Below are 27316 nucleotides of genomic sequence, written 5' to 3'. Positions count from 1 at the left end.
GTGAGTGGAGAAGTGAAAGTAACGCGATTGGCTCCGCGGTTTCCTAAACACAGAAATCCGAGTCATAGGAAGACATCCTGGTTCTGTTAGTCAGCAGCTAGTTATAGAGAAAAATTGCATGGTGTTTTAAAGAATACAGTGCAACTGCGAATAATGGGAAGGAGTCCCGTGGTCTCCTGTACCGCCGTCAGCTGTGTGTTTGCCTCTCGGGCCCGTTAAGCGCGAGACTGTTAGCGTTAGCCGCCCGCAGCTCTCGTGCGCACTCGCAGAAGCAAAATGGTGAGTTTGAGATCTTCAATTTGTCTGGTTTACCCATGTTTTGTGCCGATTGATAAATCTGCATAACCTACGCGGCTATTTCAGGTGTTAGTTACCAAAATAAACTGGAACGTTCAGGTTTGAGCACGGTACAGTTGTCTCAATACCTGTCGCTTGATCTGACAAGCATTTTTGTGGGTCATAGTCACGTTTGAAAGGCCCATGAAACGTGGACAAGTCATTATATATGTTAGGTGATTTAATAACTCGATATGTTATGTTCATGAAGAGGTCATACTGTTCTAGCTGTTATCAACAGCAGGATAATGTATGATGCAGGCCAAGAGTGTACTACAAAACAGAGTACACTTGACAGTAACCCTCCTAGTGCTGTCTAGATCTCTGTGCTTCTGCATGAAGTCACTTTCATGATCTAATTTGCTGTAAATGTTTACTACCCATCAACTCTTGCGGCTGTATGAAGATAGCTACAGCAACACATTTGATTCATTGTCTTTGTTGGCTTATTCACAATACAGCCATAATGCATACTTCACTTTACATGATCACAAGGTATGCATATGACATTAAAACCACAAGCTGCCATGCATGCCACTGTTTTGGCTGTGCAAGGAAGGAAAGTGCTTAAAAAATAGGCTTTCTTTGCTCCAGCAGGACAGGATAGCATATGTTGTATTTAGGCAAAGCATTACTTATTTGCTAGTTTTTGTTGCCAACTCATCCAACTGCATTGTTTACTCTAGTCAAGGTTTGTTTTTGGGGTATGCTTGACAGGTTTCTGCTTGCATTTCTACACCCAAACTGTTTAACAGTCAGTATTTATGATAATTGTTCAAACAGTTCATTCCACTAAACTGCATGAGCATTTGACACATTAATAAGATAAATAATCTTTAACTTTGTAAATATTAACCTACCTGTCCTTGACATTGATAAGGTATGACTAGGGCTTGGCGATATGGTCAACATTTCCAATTTACTTCACATTTTCGGATGGCACGGTATACAGCCGACGGCAGTGTAAATGTTAAAAAAGCGGGAATCAACTCCAAATGAATGTTTGTACCTAAAAATGAATTTGCCAAGTCTATGAGACTTCCTTTTATAAAACGATATAACAAATTGATGTCCACCTTTAATTTGTATTTAGCCTTTATACAAAATAGATGTAAACTTCCTGTTAAAGATGCAGTTTGTATTATTTTCGCCGCTAGATGGCGCCAGATCAAACAATAACAATGATGTTGTTTACTGACGCTCTGAAGCAGCGTGGAATTATGGGATTTGTAGTCTTTAACTCAACCGCTGATGGCCATCAATCAGACGCGAACGAGAAATCACGTAAGGTAATCAAGTCTTATAAATGTTGCGTTTGATGACATTGTTTATTTCATTATGTAAGTTTATATGTGATGTTCAAAACGAAATTGTTAGTCATATTGATATTACAGTATTAGTCCAAATTCGATGGTAAACACAGCACAGAATTAAGTTTTCAACTTACAATCTACAATGATTTTTCACATAATGTATTGACAGTACAAATCTTATTGTGAAGTGTCTTAAAATGACCATTTATATTGCTGTACAATACCTTTGATGTGCATATCGTCCGCGGGAAGACGCGCTGATTACAATCTACACACTAATGTTGTGATCAATATAATAGCATACGTTTTTTGAAGGGTTACGAATAAAAACAACTCACCCATCGCGTAAAACACAAGCAGGATCAGAATCTCGGTCTAGTTAAATGTTGGCGTGAAGCTCTCTCCATCCAGATAATGCAACAACAAATTGATCCTCCCTCGTTTTGTTCCAAACTCTTCTTGGGTCGTTTGGTTGGCCCGTACGCTTACAGGAGCTGACACAACCAGCGGCAGACGGTACAGAGATATCCATAAGTTCATAAGCAAGCGCGTAGCCCGACAGGCGCTATCGCATAGTTCCGCATTTGTCCACAACACTGGCTCGCTGCGTCCGAAAACTCAAGGCAGTGAGGACTTTTGAAATGTTTGAAATATAAACAGAGAGCGCCTTTGTGATAACTAATCACATATTTGAAAATTACAAAATTTTCACTAAATTTGTGCTCCAGCTGCTTCCTTGGCCGCCATTTTATTTTTTCGAGCTCGACCACTGTTGTCATGTGGTTTACGTCAGTAAAGGCGGTGACAAAGGGTCACATGGATATTAACGTCATTGACAGGAGACTGCACTGCCCCGTGTCAATGTTTTGAATGGCAATTTTCTCATGATTTACAAGTAGTTGAAAACATTACAGATATTTATAGTAATCAGCTGGACAAAATATATAACACTGGCCTAGTGGTTTTTGGACATTTTACTGCAAATATCTTACAAATTGCACCTTTAAATAAACACAAGACTGAAGGCTCAACTTTAATATTAAAGTAATTTGCTATTATAGTAATATGTGAAAAAATTAGGGCTGGACCAGAAAATTCGAATATTCGAATATTCGTTCGGTGGGTTGACATTCGATTTTCAGTTTTGAGATTCGAATATATATATATATATATATATATATATATATATATATATATATATATATATATATATATATATATATATATATATATATATATATATATATATTTTTCAGCGTTAATGCAGAGCTTTTGCCAAGCAGGAAGTGCGCTTCACACTCCCGTTCTGTAGGTGGCGCAGAGAGACCAACATCCATAGCCAACAGCCATCAAACTCCACCAGTAGAAGAAGAGATCGCCTCAAACGGAAAGCGCGCTTCCTGCTTTGGCATTCACGCTAATAGTGTTGTAAATAACGTTCAGTTTCTTGCAAAAACTGATTGATTTGCTTCACAAGACGTCAATATGTCACACGGAGATATGGGGGATTACTTTTGTATTGGATATATATGCTTTAGCTCTTAAAGTGTGCGGATCGGTTGACTTGCATGACGGAGCACTGGGGTTTCTGCAAAATATCTTCATTATTGTTCTGATGAAAAAAACATATTGGATGGTGTAAGTGTTATAATAAATAAACTTGATTTTGAAAGTATGCTACCGTTTTATTACAGTTTGTTGAACTTCGTTCATTTATTTTCGTTGTTTTATTTAAATAGCCTACCCTACGTTGTCAGTAATTACTGTGCTGCTAATTTCTGATACGGGAATGTTTGTTTGTTAGACAAATGTTGTTAGAAAATAGGCTACCTTATTAAAAGTATTGGTCTTGTGTTTTGTTTCACTAATGCTGTTCTCGCATGACGCATGACAGGCACGCCGCTTCCGGCTTGCACTGTTCTATAGTATTTTTAAAGTTTATTAATTCTAGAAGTGTCACATGTCCATATTGCATGAAAAAAATGCAATACACTCCCTTGAGTTCGCAGCAACACATCCGCCACATAATAAAACTGTGGATAGACAGACACACACATACACACATACACACACACACACACACACACACAGATTCCTGCCTTTATTAAAGAGAAAAAATATGTTCAGCCCCTCCTTCCGAAGCTTCGAATATTCGATTTTATTTCTACTAGAGCTTCGAAGCTCAAAATATGGTATTCGGAACAGCCCTAGAAAAAATATGAATAAATAGCCTAAGTAAAAATGACCCTTAAACTTTTGAAAGGTAGAAGGCTATTAATGGTACATAAGATAAGAAGCTGGATATTTAAACTCGTTTTGTAATTGCATAGCAAGCTACACAATGATATATTATTGCGCTTTTCCATTGCATAGTACCCCATGGGTTGGGTCAGGTCAGCTCACTTTTGGGGGCTTTTTCATTGGGTACTGTACATAGTACCTGGTTCTTTTTTTTTTTTAGAACCACCTCGGTTAGGGTTCCAAGCAAGCTGATACTAAATGTGACGTGAAAACACTTTAGATCACTGATTGGTCTGAGAGAATCGTCACTACCATCGCTATAATACAAGATTAGCTTTACCTTCATGCTTGCACTGTCTCAAGCAAACCTGTTGTCATCTGTGCTTTGTTGTAAGTCCCCAAACTCCCTTTTAGTGGTGAAAAACATCCACAGGCTGAGGATCATGAACACCATACCAGTGTTTTTCAGGGTTGCGGTTTGTGTCGTCACATTCGCGACCCAGGTGTCCTCATGCACTGCGTTTTTGCAACTTTTAATGAGGCTCAGCGGAGCACATCGTACAAAAAGGGAGACAGAGGTAGTGATAAACACTATATGCACACATTTATTTGTTGTCAATTGTGATTTTGTGGTGGACTGACAAATAAATAAATGTATAAGAAACACTGCATTCTAACGATGCTCTCACTTGTATGATGTCACAGCATTAGGCAGCACAAATATAACGATATCCCCCACTCTGAAGTGTTACTAAACTTGATGGAAATGCTAACCGAGCCAAAGTGAAGTGAAGTGAACTGACACAACCTGACCCGTGGGGTACTATGCAATGGAAAAGCACCATTAGATACTACTTACCTATTACTTTCAATTCATATTATACCCATAACAAGACGAGTGTCTTAGCTGCATACATATGTGTTTAGAAACCATATCACCTTTATTGAAAAAATATACCGCAAAATATATTGATATTGAATTTAGGGGTGTGACGATAACCGCATCACCGCAGTAATGAGATGCCAACCGCGGTGCTGAGTTCATCATCGTCATCACCGCACTTTTTTATATTTTCTTTATTTTGCTGGTGAAAGTTACAAAAGTCATATGGTGTATGATATGAACTATACACAAAAGTCATTGTTAATCATAATTTACTGTCTTCCATCCTGTGTTCAAGGGTTCTAGAGAAAAAACTGCTTTCCGCACAAGGGGGAGGGACGGTGCATTAAACATATATAGGGGTTTATTATGTGCGCATGTCTTATAATTGTTATTTAATTACTTAGTTTCAGTACTTAAATACACACAAGTAGCCTACTGTCACGGGCGCAATCTTCTTAAACATGAAGCCATTAATTTAAGCGCGTCATGCCCAGGTCCTCTGATATTTATTGCATGCCATGGAACTGTACCAACTCACTCACTGCGCGAATAACAAAATCTCAAGTGCAAGGAAATCTCACAGCCACGCGCATTACATTATTCAGGTGCAAGAAGGTCACCGGGCAGCACGAAATGCGCGTTGGTACTGATAATAATAGCATAATTATTTAAAACTATAATGGTCAAACATGCCAACTATAGTTATGAAGGCTAGCGCAGTCGGCTGTAGACCTATATGTCTGACTATCGTAGCGAGGAAATGCCACTATCTAAAATCACATCTTGTGATGATTAACTATCATGTGGCGTTTGTCGGACTTGGGAGCACCAAACATACCTTTAGTAAAGCATAAAACTTCAGCCCAGCAACGACAGTTGGAAATCTCCAAGACTTTTGCGAGAGGAGCAAAGTACCATAGTGACATCAGTCAGGCAGGTGAGGGCTTACTGACCGCGTGACCCGTTAATGCTGTAAACTAATTTCTCCAGCTCGGGATCAAAAAAGTTTTATTATCTTCTTGATTATGTAAATGGCCAGCAGTTGTTTAAAGCATTGATTGGAGTATCCATAAGTTTTGCGCAGTTATTTAAGGGATGATGCAATACGTTATTTCGTTTCGTATCTGCTTTGAAAAATTATAATTAAACATATTAACTATAGTAACATGAAATAGTATTTATTTTCGTTTCTTTTGAGTTTAATATGAATTATGGAACAGTTTTTGTCATTGTTTGTAACCCATTTTATTGTGCAATAAATTATTTAACGTTCAACCCGTTGCGTTTGGAGGAGTGCGTTATATCCACGGAGTGTTACCCGAAAAACACTCTAAAAATGTCTAAAGAAATTGGAATCAAGGTTTTGCTTACAAGAAACAATGTTAAGCTCGTTATGTTCTTTCTAGTTTTTTTCAGGTTGCTATTGTATGAAATGTATTGTACAAAATGGGTTATAAACGATGACAAAAAATTATATAATTATTATATATATATATATATGTATATGTATATATAATAATATATTATACATATATTATACCTATGGAAATAAATATTATTTTATGTTGTTATTGCTAATATAATTTGTTGTTTTAATAATAAATAAGAAAACGTTTCCGATGCTTCGCGGGGGTGGGGGGTTGTGCTTTTGGGCTTTGTGGGTTACTGTTGTGCGGTTAACCGCATAACCGCATGATTTTTTTTATGCTTCACCGCGGTGAGAAAATATCCTAACCGTCACAGCCCTAATTGAATTATGGTATGACATTATGCAACAGACTCTTAACTTTCATAAATTTGACATTGCCGCCGGATATATACACTTGGTGTTGTCTGTACATTTACCTGATGCCTGTAAAGCAGGTTGTGTGACTTAATATTTGAACATTTTGTCAGACACAACTGGTATAACAACCTGTGACTCAATTATTGATTTGGATCCAATGCATCGCAAACAATTGTGCCTTAAAAGTTATATGGCCTGGTAACCATAAACCTGTTCTTATTATTAGGGCTCAGGGTCCGAAGTTAACACCCGCCAAGCTACAAATGCGGGTAGATTTTCTGTTTGGCGATTTTCTAGGGCTGCTCCGATAAATGACGGTATACACTAATAATACATGGCCGATAACTAACTATTCTGAATTGCACTGCTGATATTATTCACAGCTATTTCATTTACTACGCTTTTGATAGGTAAGTCCTTATCGATCTGAAATCACTGTTAGTTTGAGTCGTTTATAACGTGCATTTGAAAAAGCAACACTCGTCAAACATAAACCGGGTCCGAAATTAACTTTTTGGCTCACCTGCCACAGGGACTGGTAGATGAAAAAATCCACCACCCAAGAATATTTTTTACCGGCCAGAATAATAAACAGCCCTTTTGTCACATATACAATAATTTCAGTACATTTAATTCAGATAATAAGGTATTGTGTTGAATACAAACAAAAAATTGTCCAGAGTAAAATCTATATATTGATCAAAATGTTATCAACTTTATTTTTAAAGCACTTATAGAAACTGCAGTTTTTGTTCTGTACGGAGTGCAAAAATGTCAAACAAGTAGGCACACAATGAAGACAAATGAAACCTGTTAGATACAATGAATACATACATGGGTATATATGTCTTTACAATACTTAAAAACAGAGCAACAAATGGTAAGACATAGATGTGAACATGAAACTAGTGCTCATAACAGTAAACTCCATTTCTCATAAAACTTTCTTTTTTTATTTAACCCATCCCCCTTTTCGTCAGTGAGTTTTCATTTCATAGTTTGGCTCACTCCCAGCAAATTTTGCCACATATCAGCTAATATGCAGCAGATAGCTGCAGACCGCAAGTTAGCTGCAGTACTAGCTAGCAACAGACCGTCTCTAGCGCTTCAAGTCTTGCAGGCAATGTTTACCTTCCGGCCCCCGATAGAGTGTCGCGAGACTTGGAGCGTAGAGACGTTCTGTGGCTAGCTCACCTCTTCCCCATATATGTTACGGGCAAACACACTATATTGCATTACTATTTTGGTATGAAAATCATCCGCCACTGTGACGGATAGCCTTTTGAATTTAGTCGCCAAACAGTAAATCTACCCACATTTGGCGCTTGGTGGGTGTTAATTTCGGACCCTGAACATAAACATAATCACGCCCTCTGGCTTTTGGATGTAGGGGCATTTCACCATAATTCAATGAAAGCATAGCAAGCATCATCGGCCGATCAATCGGAGCATCCCTACTTCTTATTCAAATGAATTTGTTTTTACATGTTCCTTGAATATCTGCTGTTCCATTGTACTGAAATGGCTTTCTTTCGTGCCATCCTCTCCGGTTGCATGCAACAGCAAACATGCAGTGCGCCCGGGAGCATTCACCGCCGTATGAATCAGATGCATTTGGTGCCAGTGTTGATTTAAGTGTGAGGCAATCTTTTCCTCTCGCTGCAGGTGTTGTTGTTGAATCCACTGGAGAATCTGAAGACCTACATAAGCAGCCGTCCTCCACTGGTCATTTTTATGGTCAGTGTCAGTGCTGTGGCCATCGCCTTCCTCACTATTGGATACTTTTTTAAGATTAAGGAGATCAAATCACCTGAGATGACAGAGGTAAATATTAACATTGTTTAAGTGTATTATATCATTAAGTTAACCCATCTTCTTGTACATATAGACTAGTATTGCATCCTTCATATCTCCGAAGAGTCTTTAGTTTTATCAGATTTTAAAAGACAGATGTACAGCTTCCTTCTGATAACAGTGAGCTTCTGGAGGTCGAGGGTGGAGTGGGTCATTAGCATGCATCCACACCTTGTTTATAAAACATTTGTCACCGAAATGCTGGGAACAAATGGGTGTGCTCTTCCTCTCGCTTTGGTTGGTGTGCGTGCATGGTCTTTCGGTAGAAGTGCCCAAAACAGGAATCCTGCCCATCATGACATCATACATAACCATACCTGAAAAAAGAATTCCCAAACATATACAAACATAACAGTCTAGTTTTTTTTTTACTTTTCTTATGTTAAGCTTGAGTTAAATAGGTTTTAATAAATAAAAATAAGTTAGAATGCATGAAATAACATTAGACATCCCCTTTAATGATAATCTTCTTGCCTAATGTAGCTCCCAATTTTTGTGCACATTTTCAAATTTTTGCATATTCAGACAATTTGGAATATAGGACATGAGGCAATTACTTATAATAAAGATACAGTGTTTGCTATCATTTCTTTCATTGTATGGAAAACGGCAGCATCAAAATTCCACTAAACTTTTATGTTAATGTCATGTTTGGTGTAATTATGAGAATATTTGTTTTATGGTGAACTGTCCAAGTTAATAAGGAGTCTTTGTCACACAAACAAAGGAATGCATCTTCCTGGATATAAATATTAAACTTCTGGAAATATGGAAAGAGAGAGACAAATTATACATTTAAAATGCATTAACATGCATGGATCAAATGTGCACTCGAGTATCGTATTGGCTGTATTGACATGCCACCTATCTGTGTCTGTTAATATTTTCCAGGATTGGAACACCTTCCTTCTGCGTTTCAATGAGCTTGACCTCTGCATCTCTGAAAATGAGACTCTTAAGCACAGCTTGAACGATTCCACCACGCCAGAGAGCACAGTGACAAGTAGTCAGTCGCGATCAAGCACCCAATCGCCACCTCTCCTGGAGGACCCAGGGCCAATCAACATCTCTGTACCCATCACACTGACCCTGGATCCGCTCAGGCCATTTGGAGGCTATTCACGGAATATTACCCACCTTTATGCCACTGTGCTTGGGCAGCAGGTTGGACTTCCTGGTATGTTTCTTTTTTTTCTGTTAAGGTGTGTAAATAGTTGATAATTTTGCTTGTAGTTTCTCCACAAAGACTAATTTTCCAATTTGCATACTCGTTTTTGGAGACACATGTGGTTCACTAATAATGAATGCTTAGAGTTTGACATTGGCCGTTTCTCAGACCGAAGGATGCAGCCTCCGGGGGTCGCATTTGTAGGCTGCATACACCATCAAGACAGAATATTAACCATTATAAAGTTGACTATTATTCTTAGTTAATCAGTATGTTATATGTTAATGTAATATGCTAATGACTTGTGAATGTAATGCTCGGTGAACTTAAATAAACCAGGCTTGATGACATATGCAACCTGCATATGCGATCTCTGGAAGCTGCAGCCTTAAATTTGGGAAACTGCTAATTTCTCATCCTGTCCACCTTGGTTAAGCTTCCAGTCACCTGAAATGACAATCACAAATTACAATGAAGGAATAAACCAATTTAAATGCATTTGATGTTTAACCTCCGAAGACCCGAGGTTTGGTTTGGCTTGCATTTTAGATATGTTCCAGCTATTTTTTTTTTTTTATATTTTTCTTTGAACATGAAGCAGTTTAAGTGTCCACGTTTGTGTACAACAGGTTCCAGTTACACAGAATTAAGTATAATGGTATTACGTATGTGGACACACCAGGTCTTAGAAGGTTAAAATCAATTATATAGATTCATGGTGGGTGGAGCTATCATGGACTGCATCATAGAAATAGGGTGCCGCAGGGATGACGGCTGCGTCCGAAAACTTAGGCAGCTGATTTGTTGCCTCGCTGCCTCATGAGGCAATGGCATGAAGACAGCTAAGAGAAATGCTTTCGAAAACACTTCAAAGGCAGCGTGTTTGAACTAGGGATGCTCCAATCGATCGGCCGATGATGCTTGCTATGTTTCTCAATGTATTACGGTGAAATGCCGCTACATCCAAAAGCCAGGGGGCGCTCTCGTGCAGAAACTCAAAATGCGCTGTAGACGAAGAACAATACACACGCAGCTGTGATGACACTCAGCTCCATGAAATGTCTTAAGGATATATTTATATTGCTGTTCTTCAAACCTTTTCAGGTATTTTCATGATAATAAAGAATATGTTTAATAATTATGTTTGACGAGTGTTGCTTTTTCGAATGCATGCTATAAACGACTCAAACTAACAGTGATTTAAGATCGATAAGGACTTACTGATCAAAAGCCGTAGTACATGAAATGGCTGTAAGATCGGCTGTCCGATTCAGAATAGTGATCGGCCACGTATTATTAGTGGAGATCGGCATTGATCGGAGCATCCCTAGTTTGAACAAAGAGCACCTTTGTGATAACTTAAAACATATTTGAAAACTACAATACTAATTTCTCGCTAGAAATGCAATTAAAAGGTGTAAAACGTGAAAATATACATTTTTGTACACTAAATTTGTGCTCCAGCCGCTTTCTTGGCCACCATTTTATTTTTTCGAACTCGACCAGGCTCGACCAATCATGTTTCCCATGCGCACACACGCAAAGAATTGTGGAGTAACCTGACACAAGTAAACATAACATTGGATCTTGCTTTGAAGGCAGCAATTTAGAGTTTTTGGACGCAGCCGACATACTTTTGTTGGCAAAACTCTGAAGCGAGTTAGCATTTTAGCGCTTTCGGTTCCGTTGTCCCCAAGTCGTAGATTTATGAATAGGGTTTTGGTTAGGGATGCACGATACCGATACTGGTATCGGGTATCGGCCTCGATACCACGTTTTCTAAAGTACTCGTTAAAAGTCTCCCGATACCTGGAATCGATACCACGGTCTGAGAAATGTCTATGTTTGAGCGGCGTGTAAGGGGTTAATGCCTCTTGTGTTGTCCAAAGAGGCAGAGTTTACAACAAACTGGAAAACTAGTCCTTTGTTTTTTTTGTTAAATTATATGACTAAAGCTGTTACCTGTAAATTTAATATCGATATCGTAAATTTGGTATCGGTGCATCCCTAGTTTTGGTTAAACTCCTTAAATAAGATCTTGGGTTAACATAAGGGTAATATATTTTCATGTTTTATTATAAAACATAAAGCACACCAGTTATACCCCCACTCGTGACTTTTTAAAGTTTAAAGTGGGCGGTTGCTAACAAGTTGCTTCATGGCCATACAGATTTTGTTGGGGTCTTAATTCGTGCATGAAGATCTCAAAAACATGGCAAAATGGGCACAATTCCCAACAAAGATTCATCCACAGATTATTTCATTATGTGTTTAATAAAGTTTGAAAGAGCTGCCGGAAGCTAGGTAGTGATGATGATGTCGAGAGACCGTGGTGTAGTTCACTTGTTATCTAAGGTTGGCTTTTTATTTTGATTAAATGCATTTAGACTTGAAAATAGGGTTGTAACGGTATGAGATTTCCAGGTTATGATATTCGTCTCAGAAGCTATCACGGTTTCGCGGTTTGCCGGTATTAAACACTTATTATTATTATTATCATTAGCTACAAAGACCCTTAAATTAATAAATAACAGATAGGGTTTTGGGTTGAACATATGGTTTTTTATATTAAACTTTTTTTGGGAAAAAATACACTTTAGAAAAAAGTAAACTTTGATTCTAAATCTTTTTTGATTCTTTTAATTTGATTCTTTTAAATAAAAAAGTTTGGATATATTGCTCTGGATATATTCATTTGTTCACATCGTCATATAGTGAGTGAAATTTATAGTTTTTATAATATGGCCTAAGTATAATCAACTTAAATTGATCTATAATATATAACACTTAAATGGGCGTTAGTGCCTGTTTTTGCAGCCACTCTTCGTCCACACTTCTTGCAAACTGGATATCTATCTTCAAGGACAACCCCACATTCATTTTTCGTATACCCAAAGTATTCCCATACTGTAGATTTTAACTTTTTTTCTGGTGGGGGATAGAGGATAGAATTTGTAGTCTCTGACATTTTCTCTGCTATACATAAACGAGTGGAGTCTAGCAATCACGACAAATGAAGTTGCATGTGTGTAGTAGCGCAGGTGAGATCTGCTTTATTTTTTGCCAAAACCGTGTATAAGCAAATGTTTACGGTATGATAATCGTAAAAGTTAATATCAAGGTATACCGCCAAACCGCTATACCGTTACAACCCTACTTGAAAATGTATAAAAGTGTTTATGTGTGAAGCTTTTTTTTTGCGAAAATACCAAAGTCTATTTTTGGCAAGGGAAACAATGTCCCACTAACTTCCGGGTTGGCCTCATCCCAGCAACACACTATAGAGCAACCAAGCCATTTACAAAATAAATAAAAAAACAGCTTTAGCACTTGTTGTAATTTTTCTAAAGCATGTTTTTTGTAAAAAGTAATTTTCTGTTGTGCACAAGACTTCTGTTGTGTAAGAAATATTATATGAAGTTACAGATGTGTACGTGAGTTGTAAAAATCCACAGTGTACTATCCAAGCACCCTTGGGATGATCACAATGATCCGAGCAGTAATACCATTCTCACATGCTATACACCTGATACTACAGTATGGGAATTAGGATCCAACGATTGAGTTTATCAAACTTGTAGTGGTCTTATCCATTTGTGCTTAGTGGTGTCCTCAGAATTTTTCGACACCAGTGGCAACATTGTCATCTAATTTATTCAAACACATTTCAGCGGAGGACTGTTTTGGTTTTATCCCTGTGCTGTGCCTGAATGCAGTCCAATTTAAACAATGGTTCATTGTGCTGAAAGGCACAGCGTGGGAAACCGAATACCTTCTAGATATCACTTGCATGCACATGTAAGCTGCTTTTGTCTCGCTACTATATGCTTGTTGACTCCATGCCTTTGTTTGATTAAAGGTGGAGAGGCTCATGAGGAGATGAACATCACTTTTACTCTACCAGCAGCCTGGAACTCAGATGAGTGTGTTCTTCATGGCCATTGCGAGCAGGTGGTCTTCAGCACCTGTATGACCATCACAGCAGTCAGTAATGTCTTCCCTGTCACAGTGTAAGTGTCTGATGGTAAACCATTGTATATGGAGCTTTGTGATTTGCTCTCAAATATTGATAGATGTGTGTTTCATGTGTCCTTTAATTCAAAACCCTTGCGTTATAAAGCTGTTTCAAATCGCACCACACACATGGTTTTTACAATACATTATGTAGTGAAAAGAAAAAGTATGTGAATCTTTTGGAATTTCGTGGTTTTCTGAAATCTGATCTTTCATGTTTTAATTGAACACTCATTCAACATTGGCAGTGGAAAAAGTAAGTGAACCCTTAGAATTAATAACTGGCAGCAATAACCTTAACCAGGTGCTTCCTGTAGGAATTTTATCCCATTCTTCCTGGCACAACTGCTTTAGCTCTTTCGCATTCTTTGGACGTCTCATGTGTATGGGCCTCTTCATGTCAATCCATAGCGTCTCTATTGGGTTGAGGTCTGGGCTCTGACTTGGCCACTCCAAAAGGTGAATTGTTTTTCTGAAGCCATTCTGTTGTGGACTTGCTCTGGTGTTTTGGGTCGCTGTCCTGTTTCACCACCCACATCTAAAAAGTTTCAGCTGACGTACAGTAGGCCTGGCAAACTCGATTCCTTTTAAGGATCCGGGTTATTGTGAGTCACTCACTAAAGTGATCCGGGTTGTGTGAGTCACTTGAGTCAGTATTGCTAAATTGCCAAGGAAACTCAGTACAGACCCACTTGTAACCGGCTGATCCACGCGACTCGAGATTCTCAGAGCCGGAAACATTGCAGACTCACAGACCATGGACATGAGCCTGCTCTACAGATCCACTAACCGGCTGAGGTTTGTGTGGTGGCGCTGTTTATGGTTTTACATTGAATTGTAGTAGGACTCAACTGATCCGGGTTAAAGACACTAGAGACTTGCGACTCATGAGTTAATTTAAAGATCCGGGTTAAAGATCCGAGTGAGTCACGACTCGAACAGGTCTAAGGTACAGACATTCTCACATTATCCTGAATAATTGTCTGAGATACTTGGGAATTCATCTTCCCCTCAGAGATTGCTGGCTGACCAGGCCTTGATGCAGCAAAGCAGGCCCAAATCAAGTTTCATCCACTATACTTTACAGTTGGGATGATGTTTTCATGATCTACACCAAATGTTTTCATTTTCTACACCAGATGTTGCGCTGGGTGTTTTTTCTAAATAGTTCAATCTTCGTATCGTATCATCTGTCCACAAAACATTTTGCCAATACCACTGTGTCTTTTGCAAACTTTGGGCATGCAGCAATGTTTTTTTTAGTAAGCAGTGGCTTCCTTTTTGATGTCCTGCCATAAATACCCTGCTTGGTCAGTGTTTTATGTATTGTGGACTCATGAAAAGAGATGTTAGCAAGTTCCAATGATGTCTTCAAATATTTGGCTGTCTTTTGCGGTTGTTTCTTTACCTCAATGATGAGTCTTCGTTGTGCTCTTGGTGTCATTTTGACTGGGCGCCCACTTCTTGGTGAAGTAGCAACAGTCGCAAAGCGTCTCCATATGTTGATTTTTGCCTAACTGTAGACTGGTGAATTTCCATAGTCTTTGTAACCCTTTCCAGCTTTATGTAAAGCAACAATTATTGATCGTAGCTCCTCTGAAAACTCTTTTTGGCAAGGCATGGCTCACATATGCGTGTTGTTCTTGTGCAGAGCAAACTCCAAATGTTTGAGGGGTTTTTATCAGTCAAACTATCTTATAATCTTAACCAGACTAAAACCAGACTCCAATTAGCTTTTTTGAGGTCATTAACTCTGGTTCACATGCTTTTTCCACAAGCACTATGAGGTTTTGGGGTTGTTCTCAATAAATATTTTTTGTTATTATTTATTTAGAAACATTATGTTTGTCAATAGTTAGGGATGCACCGATACTGGTATCATGTATCGGCCTTGATACCACATTTTCTAAAGTACTCGTTAAAAGTCTCCCGATACCTGGAATCGATACCACGGTCTGAGAAATGTCTATGTTTGAGCGGCATGTAAGGGGTTAATGCCTCTTGTGTTGTCCAAAGAGGCAGAGTTTTCAACAAACTGGAAAACTAGTCCTTTGTTTTTTTGTTAAATTATATGATTAAAGCTGTTACCTGTAAATTTAAATCATGTTTTTTTTTTTATTAACTACTTACTCCGTATTGGTATCGGCAAGTACTGAAATGCAAGTACTCGTACTCGTATTCCAAAAAAGTGGTATCCGTGCATCCCTATCAATAGTCTTGACTTAGATAAAGACCAGATCACATTTTATGACAAATTTATTTGGAAAACTATAAAATTCCAAAAGGTTCACATCATTTTTTTTTTAATTGTAAACATTCCAGGATTTTTCTCCATATAGTGGACTTTAATGAACCTCAACAGTTTCAATGCAGTTTAAAATTGCAGTATCAATTCAGCTTCAAAGAGCTCCCAACCGAAGCATAAGGGACTTATCTAGCCGCCGATCATCGTTTTTGCAAAAAAATGTAGTTGTGTAAACCACAACTTCTCTTCTTGCACTAGCCTTGTGACTCGCCAACGCGACCTTGCGTATTACGTAAGGTCGTGCATTTCATATGTGAAACGCGGACCATTTTAAACAACAAACTGACACAAAGATATTAATCCGTATCATTCCACATACAACAACATTGGAATGGTCCTCTTTCTCCACACTTGTAAATACTGGTAGTTTCGCATACGTCATGTGTGACCTTTCGACGTGATTACGTAATAAGTAAGGTCACGTTGGCACATCACAGTGCAAGACGCGAAGTTGTGGTTACAAGAAGTACTTTTTTGGGGCGAAAACGAAAATCGTTTGCTAGATAAGACCTTTATACCTTTGTTGGGATTGTTTAGAGCCCTTTGAAGCTGCTTTTAAACTGTATTAACACTGTAAACTGTAGAGGTCCATTTATATGGAGAAAAATCCTGGAATGTTTTTCTCAAAAAACTTAACTTCTTCCTGAATGAACAAAGAAAGACATAAACATATTGGATGACATCGGGGTGAGTAAATTATCAGGATTTTTTTCATGAAAGTGGAATATTTCTTTAAATTAGCAAGCAATATAAATAGTTATTAAATGTTTATCTATTATGTAGTTACCTTGAAATAAAGTATGAAATTAAAACTCGAACCTTGATTCTTGAAAATCTTGCATAAGCAGTTGACTGTATGTGGTGCATACAGAATTGACACATCCTGTGTAGGGCTGGACCAGAAAATTCGAATATTCGAATATTCGTTCGGTGGGTTGACATTCGATTTTCAGTTTTGAGATTCGAATATATATATAAATATTTTTCAGCGTTAATGCAGAGCTTTTGCCAAGCAGGAAGTGCGCTTCACACTCCCGCTCTGTAGGTGGCGCAGAGAGACCAACATCCATAGCCAACAGCCATCAAACTCCACCAGTAGAAGAAGAGATCGCCTCGAACGGAAAGCGCGCTTCCTGCTTTGGCATTCACGCTAATAGTGTTGTAAATAACGTTCAGTTTCTTGCAAAAACTGATTGATTTGCTTCACAAGACGTCAATATGTCACACGGAGATATGGGGGATTACTTTTGTATTGGATATATATGCTTTAGCTCTTAAAGTGTGCGGATCGGTTGACTTGCATGACGGAGCACTGGGGTTTCTGCAAAATATCTTCATTATTGTTCTGATGAAAAAAACATATTGGATGGTGTAAGTGTTATAATAAATAAACTTGATTTTGAAAGTATGCTAAAGTTTTATTACAGTTTGTTGAACTTCGTTCATTTATTTTCGTTGTTTTATTTAAATAGCCTACCCTACGTTGTCAGTAATTACTGTGCTGCTAATTTCTGATACGGGAATGTTTGTTTGTTAGACAAATGTTGTTAGAAAATAGGCTACCTTATTAAAAGTATTGGTCTTGTGTTTTGTTTCACTAATGCTGTTCTCGCATGATGCATGACAGGCACGCCGCTTCCAGCTTGCGCTGTTCTGTAGTATTTTTAAAGTTTATTAATTCTAGAAGTGTCAAATGTCCATATTGCACAAAAAAAATGCACTACACTCCCTTGAGTTCCCAGCAACACATCCGCCACATAATAAAACTGTGGATAGACAGACACACACATACACACACACAGATTCCTGCCTTTATTAAAGAGAAAAAATATGTTCAGCCCCTCCTTCCGAAGCTTCGCATATTCGATTTTATTTCTACTAGAGCTTCGAAGCTCAAAAAATGGTATTCGGAACAGCCCTAATCCTGTGTGCTAACAATATCGCATCTAAAAACAATCCAAACTAGCTAGTCAACCTCGCTAACCCACTAGTCGCTTGTTGGCCCATCCTGAAAGACACAGAAACAATATAGACGTTCAAATTGGTGTGATAAAGCCTTGTTTTTTAAATTCCACTCCAGGCAACCACCTCACTGTGTTCCAGAGACCTACAGTAATGCCACGTCCTGGTACAAGATCTTCACCACAGCACGAGACTCAGACACGAAGTACACGCAGGACTACAACCCATTCTGGTGTTACAAAGGTGCCATTGGGAAGGTATATCATGCACTGAATCCCAAGCTCACTGTCGCCGTTCCAGATGTGAGTATTTTACTCTTGCAATCTCATAACAACGTTACAAATAAAATGTGACCCTGGACCACAAAACCAGTAAGGGGTAAGTTTTTGAAAGTGGGATTTATATATTACCTGAAAGCTTCCCATTGATGTATGGTTTGTTAGGATAGGACAATATTTGGCCCGGATGCAACTATATGAAATCTGGACTCTGAGGATGCAAAAAATCTAAATATTGAGAAAATCACCTTTTAAAGTTGTCCCGATGTAGTCATATGCAACACATATTACTAATAATAAATACATTTATTATATATTTACAGTTTATTTATTTACAAAAAATACCATCATTAAACATGATCTTCACTTATATGCTAATGATTTTTGGCATAAAAATCATTTTGAACCATGGAATAGCCAAAAATACTTTTCAAGAAATATACCCATGCTCAGGGTTCCCGCGGGGTCTTAAAAAGCCTTAAAAGCATTGAATTTATGAATTTGGAAATAATACCTTAAAAAGACTTAAAAAAGTCTTAAATTTTGATGTCTGGGTCTTAAAAATTGTGCTGTATGTAACTTCTCCATATTGTATTTTTCCTTAAAAGTTTCTTTGTCAACCACATTTTGATTAAATCAGGGATGCAAACACATCGCTTTTAAGCGCCTGCGCCTTTTTATTATTAATGGCATTTTGGTTGCGAGCACATCGTGTCTCTCCCGATGAGTCTGCTGTACGTTCACATGCTCTCTGTTTCTCGATGAATTGGGTGCGACATGAAGCGAGTTCAGCGTAACATGTTTCTGAACTTGAGCAGAGTTGTATGCATAGAGGTTTTCACGGAGGACCAGGTCCGATTAACATTATGTGTAAAACCCGAGTCGATAGGAAAACGGCCGTGATCAGAGTCAGTCAGCGCTAATGTTCACGTGCAGTTTCAAGCTGCGTGCCTCCGTTTCTATTGCGATAACAACTGGCTTGGTTTGAAAGTCACGACCACGCGCTGCACTTTCTTTCTCCGTCCCTTTGTTTAATAATATTCTTATTAATGAACCATCTTTTTATATCTAAAAAGTTTGCTCAAAGATCACAAAGATGGTAGCAAAAAAGCAATGTGAATGTTAATTAAGCCCATTGCACGAGCAAAGCTCAAGCTGACTCTAGATATAAAAAACGCAAAGCTCTAATATAAAGTCACCAGTCACTGGGACAGCAAGTAGACTTTTGAATCTAAAATAATAAGTGGATTAAGCTCTTTTAATCTGCAAGAGAGGAATTAAAAGAGGCACTTTTACTGCTTCTGCTCTATCTAAAAAAGGAAAGAAAACTACATAAACCATAACACACCGATTACATTTATAATCTCTAGACCTGCACTTTCTATCATTAATATACTATACATATTATTGTATTCAAAAGAGTTTGATAAAAGGGGTCATCTACACAAGTATTGCTTCATATGTCAGTGCAAAAACAGTAAAGTGTTTTGTGATGCTTTGACAAACATTGTCAGCTTTGTTCATTTATGGTTGGATTTATGAAATATAATGTGAAATTAATATAAATGAATGCAGCCAGATGGAAGGCCCTGGATACGTTGCAGGAGGTGGCCAGGAAGAAGAGGAAGAAGGAGTAAAGCAAGAAGAAGTGCTAGATAGTTCAATAAGAGTTTTGGTTTAACATAAAAAATGAAATTGAATATTCCAAATTAATGTCGGCGTCTTTTGATTTTCGAATTTCATTTTTCTCTATATACCTAGGTTGGTAGGGATGGCAGGGGTCTGTGGCAATGTAGCCTAAGTATCTGGATATTTGCCTGGGTGTGAGGGCTTAGATTACCTTTCTCTTTTTTGAACATACATGTGTTTGCATCTCTGTTTGTTTAATAAAGTAGTATAAATAAAGAGTGGCGGATCCAATAATTGAGAACGCAACACAGTCCCGGGTCACAGTACAAAATACTGCGAACACGTGATACCTTCAGTAAATGAAGATCACCACAATCATAGGCTGCAACACAACACAGCAACAGGCAAAGGAGAAGTGGGAAAAATCAAAGAAAATCTCAGAAATTCCTTAACAACTTTACATTGTTTGGCAAACTTTCTATGGCCTACTGAAAAAAAAATTTCACACTTGCTTGGCTTATAATCTTTTTACCCATTTCACATCGGAAAAATAAATGAACACAAGTTTAAGTATTTTAGTTTTTCTTTGCTGGTAGGGACGTGAAATGGGTATTAATTTTTTATATAAATGGTCTTAAAAAGGTCTTAAAAAGACTTGAATTTAACTTGAAGAAACCTGTAGGAACCCTGCATGCTACTTATGACTGTTTTGTAGTCCAGGGTCAGAAATTTTCAAATGTATTTTATTTTTTCTGCTGTTTGTAAAGACGTTTCAGAATGTTAACGTGTTATTATTTTGCTAAAGGTCACATAACACGCACAGTTTCTGCCAATCTCAGGTTTATCTTGTTTTTACTGGTCACTTCATGTGTTTTCCCTGATCGGATGGCCATCTGATTTATTCAAAACTTCTTTAACATTCAGCCACATAAATGCATCTTGGCTGAGCGGATATCAAGCCGATCTTCTATCGCACGAAGTGCAAATGCACTATTCGTTGGGCTTGGGCACGAGCTGGAGCGTGCAGTACAGAGCAGCAGGAGATTGAGATGGTGTGATGATTTAAAGGTCCATGATGGGGATTAGCCCTTAACAAAAAGTTTTATTTCTTGGTTAAATATATTCTAATTTGTCATTGGACTAAAGCACTGACATCATGTGGCTTCAACAACCAGTTTTATTTACAAATAAAACCAGTTTTGTCTGAAATGCTGCCTACTCATTAAGCCACTTGATTGGTGGACAAAAAAGCAGATTTACTCTAAAGGCAACACTGTCATGATGGCAACCTTCTTAAAACTGATGGCATTAATCCGAGTGTGTCAATGAAGCTCAGGCGCTCTTAAATTTCCTGCGTGGCAGGGAGCTGGAACAACACACTTGCTAGTTTTAAACCCCTGCGCGGCTAACAACCTCTTTGGTCCAAGGAAATGGCAGAGGCGCACATATTACTAGCTCATGTGCGGGGAAGAGTCAGAGAAATGCACATTACAAGTTTAGGTGCTAGGAGGAGTCCATGCCGGGAACGTTCAGGTTCGAGCAAGAGTCCAAGTCGCACGCTTTACAAGTCCAGGTGCGCGAGAAGGAATCTACACACGTTACAAGCTCTCTTGCCCACAAACCCTCTCATGCGAGAGCATTAGGGATGGGTACGAGTACTTAATTGCTCGAGTACTTGAACGTGGCATTGATGAACGATCACGAAAACGATGATCATGTGGCTTTATTTATTGTGGATATGGCGGCATTGGATGTCTGGTTAGCATTACAAGCGCATGTGGTAGTAAAGACTGGGTCTGGAGATGCGTGTTTGACGTCGTGTTGAGCTATGCAGACCGGCGTATGACATCAGTAACGTTACCATGCATGATTCAAAAACAAACATAATTCCCTGCACCCGCCGTGCACGCGGCAACCCCCACTCCGCGCAATGCGCGGCAACTCGCTGATCTAAGGATGTCACGATTTCGATTTTAAATCGAAATCGATCGAAATTAAGTCAAAACCTCGAACTTCGAATTAAAAAATTGGATCGTCGCTGCTGCCACGCCCCCATGTCACTTGTTAAGCGGGGGGAAATAAACCTCTAAGAGATGCCTTTAAAAACATGGGTCCAGTGGAACGCGATTTGTATTTCAATTATCTTACTCTACAAGAAAAAATTAAACTGCAGTCACTGTTGTCTTAAGACGGGGTTACTTAGAAAGCTGAATAAATTTTCTTTTCTCTTTCGTCGTGTCATTGTTGATTCTTGATATATAATGAAGTTGTCCTGTGCAATGATGCTTGTGACTTTTACTCGAAGGAACTAAAGTGCTAAAGATTGTTCTTGTTTTCACTCTGATTGACGTGTGGGCGTGCTTTTCTGGGAGAAGTGCCCAAAAAAGAAATAAAGGGTCCATGATACGTAAAAGTTAACCATGTTTGAAAAAAGAGGAGGAGGGAGATCAGCCCAGAAATACTCTCACACGCTAAACCGCTTTTTTGACACTTTGCCTTTGTTTAGCATTAGGAATACAGCTCTTTAACTTCGTTAATAAGTCAGAATGCATGAAATACCGTTTGATGATTATCCTATGCTCATAATTCACAAGTGCCTTCTCTTTACTTACAGGACGACCGTTCTCTCATTAACCTGCACCTCATGCACACCAGCTACTTCCTGTTTGTAATGGTCATCACTATGTTCTGCTATGCAGTCATCAAGGGCAGACCCGGAAAAGTTAGACAGAACAACTCGGAGTACTGTCCAGAAAAGGTATGGATGAGTGCAAAAGAAACCAGGGCGATAATCTGTCTTATCAGTTCCCTAGTTAAAATATAACGGAGCTTGTGTGATTTTGCACCGTAGATGTTTTCCACCCCATTAACATAAGCAGCCCATTAACATACAGCAGTATTGGAAGTAACAGAAAATTTTAACTTGCAAGCTAACGGTTCAATACTCGTCATGGTGTTTTTCTGAAAAAGCATTTTGGTATAATACATGCTACAGAGGAGAATGACATTCAAATGCTGCAGATCAACATATTTGTAACTTGATTTAAACTAAGGATTCTGTTTTAAGAAATCCTTACAAGAGACTTTGATCCCAACAGGGACATCTGCCCAAAGATTCTTATCAGTAAATTTAGGGATGTCCAATTAAGCTCATGGTTACTCAAACTAACTGTAGTTTAGTTTGTAAGGGGCTGTTTACACAACAATAGCCGCGTGATAACCTTACGTATTCCGTTATCATGTTGAAAGAACACGCGCTACATATGTGAAACGCACACTTTCGGACCATTTTAAACGATAAACTGACACAAAGACAATCATTAGTATCATTCCACATAAAATAACATCGGAACGGTCCTCTTTCTCAGCACTTGTAAACATTGGCGTAGTAGTTTTGCCTACTTCCTTTCGACGTGATTACGTAATACATAAGGTCACCTGGTGCATCACAAGGCTAGGGCAAGATGAGAAGTTTTGGTTAAAAAGTACTTATTTTTGGCACTGACTATAATTTTGCTATATAAGAATCTTATGCCTCAGTTGGGATTGTTTAGTGTCCTTTGAAGTTGCATTGAAACAATTTTAAAACTGTTGAGGTCCACTATCCTGGAAAACCATAATATCTTCTTGACCGAACAAAGAAAAACAAACATCTTGGATGACATGAGGAGGAGTAAACTATAAGGGTGTCACGATTTCGATTTTAAATCGGAATCGATCGAAATTAAGTCACAACCTCGAACTTCAAATAAAAAAATGGGATCGTCGATGTTGCCACGCCCCCATGTCACGTCCGGTCGGCTTGTCGAGGGGGGGAAATAAACCTCTCAGAGGTGCCTTTAAAAACATTGGTCCAGCAGAAATGCGATTTATATTTTAAACACGAGGGATGTATTACTACAACTCCTTGTATTGCATATCATAAACAGGATTACTACCTTGATCTGACTTTGGACAGATTTGTGCGTGAGATGTGAGCACGGATGTTTTCACGAACAAAGCGTGATTCAACAAAAACTTTCGTATCAAAATGTCTTCTAAATGTACGCAAACATTCAAGAAAACCTAAAACCACTCGTACGCAATAATCACGTAGCCTACGCTATAATCAAATACTAGGATATAATTATAACTTTTAGCCTAATAATGTTAGTACCGGTATATAAAATGTACATGATTATATTTGATGATATCATATTTTCTGTATTATATATATTCTTAAACATGATCTATATTATTATTGTATGCATTATACATTATTAGGCTATAGCCTACTTATTTTTCTTTACACATATAAAGATGAACGTAATAACGACATCTTCATGCTTTTTTCCACACTTTTTAAATATCTATATAAAAGCGTGTGCTTAATGCCAAATGTAAACGTCATGTAAATGTAATGAAAAGTTTTATTTGAGATACAGATGCGTGTCTCTGTCATTAATTAAATGTCATAATTGTTAACATATCTAAATTCTTTAATGTTACTCGGTGTACAGCACTGACTTCTTCCAGCGACAGCAAAACCTCCCAAATAAAAAATGCGAAGCAAAACGTAACTTTACCGATAATAAAAATGATCATGGATTTCTTTTCAAGCTCTTTTGCTTCTATGACAAACTGCGCAAAATTTTTCCGTGGACCTGCGGTACGCAAAACCCTTATATGGAGCTGGTTTGGGCGTGGTTTATGCAAATGACCAGCCTCGTGCACGTGGACGCTCATGTAGAACACTCCAAATTTACTAACGTGAGAACAACCATAAGAACAAATGAATGTGCGTACGCACGTGTTGTGTATTAGGCGGAAAGTTTTCGTGAGAAGTTCAAGTGTGCGTATAAATTCGAAAAACGTACGCAATTATTAGTGAATGAGACCCACTGTCATGTAATGTGACCTAACTCCCTTTCAACACAGGACATAAGACAGGACTGTTATGTTATCCAGTTTGCTTTAGTTAGACTCTAAAAATGTTGTCTTCCCACAGGTGGCCTTGTCAGCGGGATAAAACCGGGTCAGAGGTGAACATCTGAACCGAAGCATATCGGAAAGGAAAGTTGTGTGAAACTACATGTTGCCTACTGAACCCAGAAGAAGGGTGCATAAAAAAGCTCTCTGAATGCATTTCTCTGCAATGTTGGGTCACGCCAACCAAAGACTTTTAAGTGCCTGTATCTACTGTGTAAATAATGCTAGGACTCTTAAATTCAGTAAAAAGCAGTCTGCCTGAGCCTCCCCGCACCCTACGGCATCCTATAATGTGCAGTATATCCAGTATCAACATAAGACAGTGTTTCACTAAAGATGTTAGGATGGGTAATATCACCTTCACAAAATGATCCATTATCATACCCTTGCTCCGTCTGATTTCTCTGAAGGTGACGGATCTGTACCTCGTCCTCTTTGCCTTGTCATTCCTTATTTTGTCTTTGCCGTAACTCCCTGACAGGTGTGTATGGCAGATGTGTAGAGAGCTGTCATGTGATCAGGCTGCTGACGTGTTCTTGGTTGAGTTTCTCTAGAGATAACAACATCCGTCCACATGACATGTTTCTTTAATAATAATAATCATTTGGTTTGAGAAAGAAATGCCTAAACCGAATCGGATGTACATCAGCGAGTCGATGTGAAACGCCTGCTCTTGGAGCGATAGACTTGATTGACTCTGTTGATGAGCTGTGTGATGCGCAATGATTCGCCTCCACCTGCTTCATGTCTCTTTTTTTTCTCGGCACTGTTCGACTGAATGTACTTGTAAAAAGTAAAGCAAATTAACAGCAGTGATGCAGCATTAATAATACGAGAATCATTGTAATTTTAACATTCAAGTAAAATATGTAAATCATTGTAGATTTTGTTTTTGTAATATACTTTTTTTTTACTTGACCATCCATTATGTTCTTTCATGCCTTTTCTATCTTTGCATTTTTAATGCTTAATTTGTTATTTAAGCAAATGCCTTCCCGTTTGCGATATCTGACCGGTCGCCCCATCTTTACCACCCTAACGTTTACCAACAGAAATGAAACATGCATATCAGGCATGTGCCATCGTATAAAAAACAAGCATGGTGTGAAAGTAAAATGAATATTAAATGAAAGTTTTGCCATTGCATTTCTTCTCATCCCTGCATCTTTGCATTTCCCGCCTTTTACATGTGTACATGAAGATTAAAAAAAAGTCTTAATACTCTTTAATGATCCATGTTTTACCCTATGTGATTTTTTTAAGACCATTTTACCCATCATGCTTTGCTTGATTATGCTCTCCTAAAAACTGCATTGGTTGTTGTCTATCACCATCACAACGCAATGCATTCATTACAGCCCATCATAAACGAGCATCCAACCACTAATGTGCCTTTGCACTAGTCAGCTGTGTCGCACATGTATGTACATAGCACCGTCTTTTGTGTTTATATGCCATATTCCTCTCCCAGTTGTATCCAGTTTGCATTTAAATACATCTATACTCCATTCAATGCTTTTCTTTCAAAATACAAATGAAATCAATAACACTTATCCAAATTCATCATTCACTCACTAGAACCAGATGAAACACAGGGTTGTATTGAGGAAACTGCTATGGGGTGAACGCGAAGTACATCGAAGCCCTCGTAGAAAAGCAATATTGTGCATTTGAGGTAGTAACGTATTGTAAATCAGCCCTAAAGACGTTTGCTCGCGTAGTTTTATTTTACGATTATAAGATTTGTACCCTTCCGACTGCTGAATGAGCATTTCTGAAGCTTCATACCTGCAGCTAATAATAACATTGAGTCTTTAAAGTTGGCCTTGTAGCGTTACTTACAGTTCATGTTAATAGAAAATTACAGTGGATTCCACAAATGCTGCTGCCCAATGCTCGGATCATATTGATCTTTCACCTCGGTTTTCCTCTGGGTTTGTAGCATTCGAGTGAAGTGTATTCGTAAAGTGGTAGAAGGTCCTCTCCCTGTCTGAGCTCTCTGGTTCCTCCGTGTCGGCGAGGAACTTGACTTGTCATGATAATGCATGATTGTAAATGTTCTACCTGCTGATCTGTTTGTATGAGGACAATCCCTCCGTTTATGTTATGTTTGTAAGATATTGTAGGCACATGCTTTGCTGAATAAAATCTGAGATAACACAGAGTTTTTTTTACAGTTTTTCTGTCTCTTTTTTTTTAGAGGGGACATATCATGAAAACCTGACTTTTCGGGCTCTATTTTAACGATCTGAAACGCAAGTGCGAAGCGCAAAGCGCAAGTGACTTTGTGGGCGGATCTTGGGCGCTGTTGCTATTTTCCCGGCGGGAGAAATAACTCTTGTGCCAGGCGCAAATCAATAAGGGGTTGGTCTGAAGTAGGTTCATTATTCATAGGTGTGGTTTGGGCGTAACGTCAAATAAACCAATCAGAACGTTATCCAACATTCCCTTTAAACGCAAGGGCGCAAGTTCCATGGCGGGTTGCTATTATTATGACGGATTTACCAGGCGCACGCCAGGAGCAGTTCACAGCCGAGGAGATTGACGTTCTTGTAAGAGCAGTCAAAGGCAGAGAA

At 38.5% G+C, this 27316-nt stretch overlaps 1 protein-coding gene across 1 annotated transcript; it reads left to right on the top strand.

The window, feature by feature from the left end:
- Nucleotides 1–17: 17 nt before the first annotated feature.
- Nucleotides 18–26905, top strand: tmem248 (transmembrane protein 248). Its single transcript, XM_065284224.1, has 7 exons — nt 18–279; nt 8228–8386; nt 9308–9593; nt 13444–13594; nt 17984–18167; nt 22387–22530; nt 24760–26905. The coding sequence occupies exons 1-7, from the start codon at nt 277–279 to the stop codon at nt 24778–24780; spliced, it is 948 nt and encodes a 315-aa protein (XP_065140296.1). The 5' UTR covers nt 18–276; the 3' UTR covers nt 24781–26905.
- The last annotated feature ends 411 nt before the right edge of the window (nt 26906–27316 follow it).

Source organism: Paramisgurnus dabryanus, chromosome 5 (genome assembly GCF_030506205.2).
Source record: "Paramisgurnus dabryanus chromosome 5, PD_genome_1.1, whole genome shotgun sequence".
Lineage (NCBI taxonomy): Eukaryota > Metazoa > Chordata > Actinopteri > Cypriniformes > Cobitidae > Paramisgurnus > Paramisgurnus dabryanus.
Note: the sequence above shows the minus strand (reverse complement) of the source record. Positions and strands in the feature narration are given on the sequence as shown.